Here is a 9670-nt window from a genome sequence, read left to right as displayed (position 1 = left end):
TGTGTGACTATGATAGATCGATTTTCAAGGTGGCCAGAGGCCGTTCCAGTCTCTGACATTACAGCTGAGACCGTCGCACAAGTAATTTATGAGGTATGGATCAGTAGATTTGGTACACCCTGTAAGATAACTACTGACCGTGGACGACAATTTGAGTCTACACTTTTCACGTCATTATCCAGGCTTCTTGGAGTTAAACATATTCGAACAACAGCTTACCACCCAGCTTCAAACAGGAAAATCGAACGGTGGCATCGCTCATTGAAATCAGCATTGAAATACCATCTCACTGATCGGTGGGTAGACGTTCTTCCTAGTGTATTACTCGGTCTACGAACGGCTGTTATAAGTGATCTCAAAGTGTGTCCAGCTGAAATGCTTTACGGACAGACAATAAGACTTCCTGGTGAATTTTTTGTTAAATCTCAAGAAAACGAACGAATGTGATACTGATACCTTTATTACCAAGTTGAAAAATACGATGCACAATTTTAAACCATAGACTGTCCCATCACATGGGAATCCCAAAGTATTAGTGCAACCCAAACTAAACCAGTGTGAATATGTGTTTGTACGGTACGATGGAGTTCGAAAACCACTTCAACCACCATATAATGGACCGTTTCGCGTAATCAAACGCTATGAAAAATATTTCACAATAGACAATAAGGGTAAACGGGACAATATTAGTGTTGATCGACTGAAGCCCGCTTACATTTTGGAAAGTGAGAGTGATAATTCCCTACCTACGGATATATTTGTGACCGATCAAGTTCCAGAACCAAAACTAACTCGTTCAGGACGAGAAGTGCGCTTTCCTACTAAATATTTATAGTGTTCTAGTGTTATCATTTTTTTTTTTTACAAGAATATTTGTTTATCGAAACATTCTATTTAAAATTTTTTAGAATTAAATTATTTTTTGTCACTAAATGTCACTACAGCCTTTTTAAACGGGAAACTTGAAGAAACGGTTTTCATGAAACAGCCTGAGGGGTTTATAATAATAATAATAATAATAATAATAATAATAATAATAATAATAATAATAATAATAATAATAATAATAATAATAATAATAATAATAATAATAATAATAATAATAATAATAATAATAATAATAATAATAATAATATATTTATAATTAATACTTGCCGTATAGTGAGAAAGTTTCTCTCTATGGGACACAGCACTCTCCAAACACAAACATTAACCACTGCTCAACAAACAACAACAAACACAACATACTCTCCGACCAATGCAAACACACTCATGCCAAACACGGAAACTTCACACCAGCACCCACACAACACACAGTTACGCACACAAAACATAACGCAAGAAATATACCCGACACAACACAGCACATCTACAACAACACTCACACACGCAACATCAGCACATTCTCCAAGCCAAACACAAAACAATACACAAGAAACAAACTCATCACAACACAACATCATTACTTACACTACAACAGCACTCATACACGCACCACCCCCACTTTATCGAAACGAAACACATAACACACCACCCATTGCTCGGTTAACAAGCCTCACACAAGATCAAATATCAAGACCATCAGATGTCTCAAACAAAACACAAAACACTTCACAAGAAACACAACATAGTATAACTTTATTAACCACAACACCCATACACGTACCACCACCAATAAATCAAAACCTCACACAAAACACTTCACCCATTGTAAGACTCACAAGACTCACACATGGCCAAATTGCACACTATTCAAAACCGACGGAGAACGTCCCAATCGCTCATCGAACGCGAAAGCGAGCACAACACAATACAACACCACACACATCGCCCAAAAGGCGAGGTCGCTGAACACAATAAACATACATACATTTATACACACTACAAGAACAAAAATACCCTCACAAATATACACGCACACTCACACACATTCTCCGGTTCACATGACAGACCAGAACAAGGAAAAAACAGTTTACCGTCACTTGACTGTGTCCGTGCGGTAAACTAAATCGGGCTCAGCCCTGCTATGAAATAGATGAGACAATAATAATAATAATAATAATAATAATAATAATAATAATAATTATTATTATTATTATTATTATTATTATTATTATTATTATTATTATTATTTAAAATTTGAAATTAACGAATTCATGCCTGCCAAGGAGGGAGAGAGGATACAGGATTTACACCCCAGAGCCTCCCATCTCCTTGAGAGACATAAATCTTCACAAGGCAGCTACGTCTTTTGAAGAAAGTTCACTGACTTGTGGCCGTGTAGTCTGTACGTCCGTCAGTCCACGCGACGTCCGTTGGTCCGTCTGTCTTCCGAGTCGGTGGTACGTAAGTCTGTCTAATGTCCTGGTCAAGCAGGCTCCGTCCCTGCACCGCAGCGATGTGGAACCTACTAAAAAATAGAAAATGAAAAAGAAAAAAAAGAAACTTCAAGGGCTGTTACTTGAAGACAGTCTGATGCGATCTCAATGTACGAAGGGTGCCTATAATGACAGCCTTCTGCGTAGAAGAGATAAGGTGGCGAAGATGAGACCTGCAGACCGGAATTTGAGATAGATTCGTCTCGAGAGTGGGACGAATTCCGCCTAGGCAACCGATAATGAGGACAACCATTTTGACTGAGTAGCCAGGGTGTAGTTGTCGTAGTTCTTGTAAGAGATCAAGATATTTAGTCCGTTTTTGCTCCTCCTTCGTGACTATGTTCGTTTCTGCAGGCGCAGAGAACTCGATGACGTACATAGTCTTAGATAAGATATCCTGGAGCACTATATCAGGCTTAGTAGCAGAGAGCTGCCTGGTAGTTGGGAACGAGAAATTCCAGAAGATAATGCATTTCTCGTTTTTGACGACGGACTCGATCTCGCCTGGAGCATATGGTAGGACTGGCGTAGGGTCCACTTCATACTTGTGTCTCAAGAAGTAGTACAGCACGCGGAGGGCAGCGTTATGGCGATGTATGTAGGTGTTCGTGGCATAAGAAGGGCATGCCGAGATGAGGTGCATCAGCGTCTCCGGCTGAGATTTGCACGCTCTGCACATAGTGGTGGAGACTGCTTTTTTACATACAAACTTTTGGTGAGTTAGCGTCGCTATCACACCATCTTGGGCAGCGATGATAAAGCCTTCTGTTTCGGACTTCAGTCCAGCTGATCGCAGAAAAGAGAACGTAAGATCAACGGAAAGACTACAGGTGTCTAGATGACGGTAGAACATCCCCTGATGGTCACGATTCCGATGATCTTCGAAGAGGGAGCGTATTTCAGCTCGTTTCACAGCTAAACGAAGTCGAGATTTGGAGAGAAGGATCACGTTATCATCAAGATCACGATTAGACGGATCAAAAGCAAGGCCCAATTTAGACGCTGCATGTTGTGCTGCAGAGAACAAGAATGCTCCTCTACCCTGTAACTCATGATCGCGCACGAGTTCCATAAGAGGGTCTGAACTGTTTATGACCTGACAAGCTATTCCTAAAACTACCCTATCATGTAGACATTCAACGGATAGGAGACCTCTACCTCCTTGCTGGCGTGGGAGGTAATTACGCGGTACAGAAGCACGTGGGTGCAAACTACGATTGACGTTCATGAGTTTGCGAGTGCCTCTGTCAAGTTCCTTAAGCTCCTCTATTGTCCATTTGATGGAACCAAAAGAATAGAGAAGGATGGGTATTGCAAGCATATTAGTAGCACGGATCTTATGGATCCCAGACAATTCTGATTGCCAGATTTGTCGAAGACGGTGCCTATACCTGCCGCGAAGAGCTTCCTTGACAGTAGACACACTTTGAATGTGGTTTTCACCGACACCCAAATATGTGTAGAGCTCTTCTTCATCGAGATGTTTCACGATGCTTCCATCTGTGAGCTGCACGTCTGCATCGTAATCAGGGACACGACCCCTCTTACAATGAATGACGGCACATTTATCGAGTCCAAATTCCATGCCAATAGCCTTCGTGTACTGATGGACAGCTTTGAGAGCTTGAGATAGACTGCTCTCAGAAGAAGCATAAAGTTTCAGGTCATCCATATAGAATAGATGAGTTACCTGATGCTTCCTATCTGTCGGGGGACCACAACGGTAACCAGTTTCTTCTCGCAAGCGCAAGGAAAGGGGCATAAGGGAGATGCAGAATAAAAGCGGGCTAAGGCTGTCGCCTTGATAGACACCACGCTTATACGTTACCAGATCTGTTGAGGCAGTACGTTTACCACATCTAATGGTAAATTTGGTCTTCCACAAAGGTAACAGCTCTTCAATGCATCTGATGATATCGGGGTGAATTTTCAAACATTTGAGCAGCACCAATATGAGTTGGTGAGAGGTAGTGTCAAATGCTTTCCTATAATCCACCCAGGCCATACTCAGGTCGCGTTGATACTGACGGGCGTCTTGACAGATACATCTGTCAACAAGAAGATTATCTTTGCAACCTGATATACCTCGTTTGGAGCCGCGTTGCTCGTATATCATCTGCCAAACCGGTTTTATGGTTGTGAGTATGCGTTCATTAAGAATGGAGGTGAACGCTTTGTACACGGCATTGAGACATGTAATCGGGCGGTAATTGCTCGGAACTGAAAGGTCTCCTTTCTTGGGAATCAAAACTGTTCGTCCTTCGGCGAACCACGTTGGAAAGGTCCCGTACCCAAGGATGTATGAAGTAAAGTGCCTAGCAAGATGTGCGTGTGTGGAAGTTAAACGTTTCCACCAGAAGTTGGACACAGCATCCATGCCAGGCGCCGAATGATTCTTCTTGCCTTTGAAAGCAAGGGATACTTCATCAGCGGTAACAGATGTTAGGACCGCTTGTTCTGCTAGGCGCGCGTTGCAGAACCTTTCGAACAGTTTGATTGGTCTTATATTTTTATCTACACTAGTCGACTTTTCATATAAATCACGCCAGTAGCCATCGATTTGCTCTATCGAAGGTGGATTCTCGACGAGAGAAGGGGGTTTTGCAAATAAACGGGAAGGATTCGATACAAAGATCTTGTTCTCTCGAATACACTTCTCGCGTTTAACTAGCTTTTTCCGAGCGAGAGCTAGTGCACGTATCTTTTCAATGTTTCGCTGCTTGATAGTGAGCAGGATACCCTTGTTTAGTGTGTGGTGTTGGTGCCTGAGTTCACGCGCGAAGGCTCGCACCTTTGGGGTGAAGGGTTTACCAGCTTTCTGGTACTCTAACACACACTCGATACGTGATACCGTCTGTCGAAGAGGGGTCAACTTGGAGTCAAGTTGCTCTATACGCTTGCGTGTTTTCTCCTCGGCTGTCTCAGTAGACTTGGGGGCAGGAGAAAGAGCACACATTGCAGCATAGACTGAGCTATCGATTTCGAGTAGGCTACTTGTGTGATTTAGATGATCGTCGACGATTTGGTTGATTAAAGCAAGGTCTTGTGCTTTGGCAAACGTTTTGCGATACTTTGGACGTTTGCGTTTGTAAAGGTCATTATCGGTTATGAACAGGATATTTTGAAACCGTTCTTTAAGCTCTTCCAAACGAGTGTTTGGTGGCTCAGCAGGAAGGATCGGAGTTTCCTCTACGTTCGCTTCCGTGGTCGAAGTGAGTGGCGTGGCTGTTTCCGCCGTTAACACAGGTAGTGCTGGGATATCTCCGGGTATCAGAGGCGTAGGTGGTGAAGCCTCTAACACAGGTGGTGGTGGGGTATTTTGACATACCCGATCCTGTGTCTCAGTATCAGATCTCTCACTCTCTAATACTGGCTCATCCTGAGATATTCCATCCTGTGTCTCAGCAACTAATGTCTCACGTGTAGAATGAACTACACCAGTAGCAGCCGGCACTATCTCATTCCCTCGATTTACTTCCGCTTGCGTAGTCCTGCATCGTTTCTCAATTCCTGTTCGGGGTTTGTCAAATCCGGTTTTTTTGAGACGGGATACTTGATCGCGTAGATGTTGCGATTTCATATGGGAAAGTTCGGGATGCTTTTCGCACCAGAGGGTGTGCATCCTGCCCATATAGCCACGTCTCGATGGTTCACTTGCTTCGTAGCAAGTGAGCAGGTCAGCCTTAAGTGCCTTCGTCCATTGAAAGCGCTGAAGACGACTGTTTTGTGTGCTCGCTCGACTTTCTTGAGAAGTGCCTTGAGATGGCTCTTCGTCGTCAGCGGCACGTCTAGTCTCCGGGACTAGCCTGGGATCCAAAGCCAAATTTGATTGCTCTCCCTCATATCCGTGAGAGCTACCCCCTATAGGTAAGGTAGAAGCGTCACCTGCAGGGGGGCGGGGTTCTGTAGGACTGGGTCGACTACTACCCGCCTGAGGACCGAAAAATCTGCTTCTCAAATTTGACATTTTTGGATTTGACTCATTTAGCTCCGCTGAGTCAGCACGGACCCACCTCGTTAGCCCATCACTTTGAGCGGGATTGATGGTTACCGGGTATGGCACGTGTCCTATTGTTAGGCTCGGACGTGAGGTTAGGGATTGCCTGCCCTTATTATTATTATTATTATTATTATTATTATTATTATTATTATTATTATTATTATTATTATTATTATTATTATTATTATTATTATTATTATTATTATTATTATTATTATTATTATTATAATAATAATATAATTATAATAATAATAATAATAATAAGGGCAGGCAATCCCTAACCTCACGTCCGAGCCTAACACTAGGACACGTGCCATACCCGGTAACCATCAATTCCGCTCAAAGTGATGGGCTAACGAGGTGGGTCCGTGCTGACTCAAGTCAAATCCAAAAATGTCAAATTTGAGAAGCAGATTTTTCGGTCCTCAGGCGGGTAGTAGTCGACCCAGTCCTACAGAACCCCGCCCCCCTGCAGGTGACGCTTCTACCTTACCTATAGGGGGTAGCTCCCACGGATATGAGGGAGAGCAATCAAATTTGGCTTTGGATCCCAGGCTAGTCCCGGAGACTAGACGTGCCGCTGACGACGAAGAGCCATCTCAAGGCACTTCTCAAGAAAGTCGAGCGAGCACACAAAACAGTCGTCTTCAGCGCTTTCAATGGACGAAGGCACTTAAGGCTGACCTGCTCACTTGTTACGAAGCAAGTGAACCATCTAGACGTGGCTATATGGGCAGGATGCACACCCTCTGGTGCGAAAAGCATCCCGAACTTTCCCATATGAAATCGCAACATCTACGCGATCAAGTATCCCGTCTCAAAAAAACCGGATTTGACAAACCCCGAACAGGAATTGAGAAACGATGCAGGACTACGCAAGCGGAAGTGAATCGAGGTGATGAGATAGAGCCGGCTGCTATTGGTGTAGTTCATTCTACACGTGAGACATTAGTCGCTGAGACGCAGGATGGAATATCTCAGGATGAGCCAGTATTAGAAAGTGAGAGATCTGATACTGAGACACAGGATCGGGTATGTCAAAATACCCCACCACCACCTGTGTTAGAGACTTCACCACCTACGCCTCTGATACCCGAAGATATCCCAGCACTACCTGTGTTAACGGCGGAAACAGCCACGCCACTCACTTCGACCACGGAAGCCAACGTAGAGAAAACTCCGATCCTTCCTGCTGAGCCACCAAACACTCGTTTGGAAGAGCTTAAAGAACGGTTTCAAAATATCCTGTTCAAAACCGATAATGACCTTTCCAAACGCAAACGTCCCAAGTACCGCAAAACGTTTGCCAAAGCACAAGACCTTGCTTTAATCAACCAGATCGTCGACGATCATCTGAATCACACAAGTAGCCTACTCGAAATCGATAGCTCAGTCTATGCTGCAATGTGTGCTCTTTCTCCTGCCCCCAAGTCTACTGAGACAGCCGAGGAGAAAACATGCAAGCGTATAGAGCAACTTGACTCCAAGTTGACGCCTCTTCGACAGACGGTATCACGTATCGAGTGTGTGTTAGAGTACCAGAAAGCTGGTAAACCCTTCACCCCAAAGGTGCGAGCCTTCGCGCGTGAACTCAGGCACCAACACCACACACTAAACAAGGGTATCCTGCTCACTATCAAGCAGCGAAACATTGAAAAGATACGTGCACTAGCTCTCGCTCGAAAAAAGCTAGTTAAACGCGAGAAGTGTATTCGAGAGAACAAGATCTTTGTATCGAATCCTTCCCGTTTATTTGCAAAACCCCCTTCTCTCGTCGAGAATCCACCTTCGATAGAGCAAATCGATGGCTACTGGCGTGATTTATATGAAAAGTCGACCAATGTAGATAAAAATATAAGACCAATCAAACTGTTCGAAAGGTTCTGCAACGCGCGCCTAGCAGAACAAGCGGTCCTAACATCTGTTACCGCTGATGAAGTATCCCTTGCTTTCAAAGGCAAGAAGAATCATTCGGCGCCTGGCATGGATGCTGTGTCCAACTTCTGGTGGAAACGTTTAACTTCCACACACGCGCATCTAGCTAGGCACTTTACTTCATACATCCTTGGGTACGGGACCTTTCCAACGTGGTTCGCGGAAGGACGAACAGTTTTGATTCCCAAGAAAGGAGACCTTTCAGTTCCGAGCAATTATCGCCCGATTACATGTCTCAATACCGTGTACAAAGCGTTCACCTCCATTCTTAATGAACGCATACTCACAACCATAGAACCGGTTTGGCAGATGATATACGAGCAACGCGGCTCCAAACGAGGTATATCAGGTTGCAAAGATAATCTTCTTGTTGACAGATGTATCTGTCAAGACGCTCGTCAGTATCAGCGCGACCTAAGTATGGCCTGGGTGGATTATAGGAAAGCATTTGACACTACCTCTCACCAACTCATATTGGTGCTGCTCAAATGTTTGAAAATTCACCCCGATATCATCAGATGCATCGAAGAGCTGTTACCTTTGTGGAAGACCAAATTTACCATTAGATGTGGTAAACGTACTGTCTCAACAGATCTGGTAACGTATAAGCGTGGTGTCTATCAAGGCGACAGCCTTAGCCCGCTTTTATTCTGCATCTCCCTTATGCCCCTTTCCTTGCGCTTGCGAGAAGAAACTGGTTACCGTTGTGGTCCCCCGGCAGATAGGAAGCATCAGGTAACTCATCTATTCTATATGGATGACCTGAAACTTTATGCTTCTTCTGAGAGCAGTCTATCTCAAGCTCTCAAAGCTGTCCATCAGTACACGAAGGCTATTGGCATGGAATTTGGACTCGATAAATGTGCCGTCATTCATTGTAAGAGGGGTCGTGTCCCTGATTACGATGCAGACGTGCAGCTCACAGATGGAAGCATCGTGAAACATCTCGATGAAGAAGAGCTCTACACATATTTGGGTGTCGGTGAAAACCACATTCAAAGTGTGTCTACTGTCAAAGAAGCTCTTCGCGGCAGGTATAGGCACCGTCTTCGACAAATCTGGCAATCAGAATTGTCTGGGATCCATAAGATCCGTGCTACTAATATGCTTGCAATACCCATCCTTCTCTATTCTTTTGGTTCCATCAAATGGACAATAGAGGAGCTTAAGGAACTTGATAGAGGCACTCGCAAACTCATGAACGTCAATCGTAGTTTGCACCCACGTGCTTCTGTACCGCGTAATTACCTCCCACGCCAGCAAGGAGGTAGAGGTCTCCTATCCGTTGAATGTCTACATGATAGGGTAGTTTTAGGAATAGCTTGTCAGGTCATAAATAGTTCTGACCCTCTTATGA

The 9670-nt window shown here is 44.1% G+C and overlaps 1 protein-coding gene across 1 annotated transcript; it reads left to right on the top strand.

The window, feature by feature from the left end:
• Positions 1–1179: 1179 nt before the first annotated feature.
• LOC123294797 (mucin-3B-like) lies at positions 1180–1851 on the top strand. The gene has a single exon (XM_044875949.1). The coding sequence runs from the start codon at positions 1180–1182 to the stop codon at positions 1849–1851; it is 672 nt and encodes a 223-aa protein (XP_044731884.1).
• Positions 1852–9670: the final 7819 nt, after the last annotated feature.

The sequence above is a fragment of the Chrysoperla carnea genome, chromosome 3 (assembly GCF_905475395.1).
Source record: "Chrysoperla carnea chromosome 3, inChrCarn1.1, whole genome shotgun sequence".
NCBI classification, from domain to species: Eukaryota; Metazoa; Arthropoda; class Insecta; order Neuroptera; family Chrysopidae; genus Chrysoperla; species Chrysoperla carnea.
Note: the sequence above shows the minus strand (reverse complement) of the source record. Positions and strands in the feature narration are given on the sequence as shown.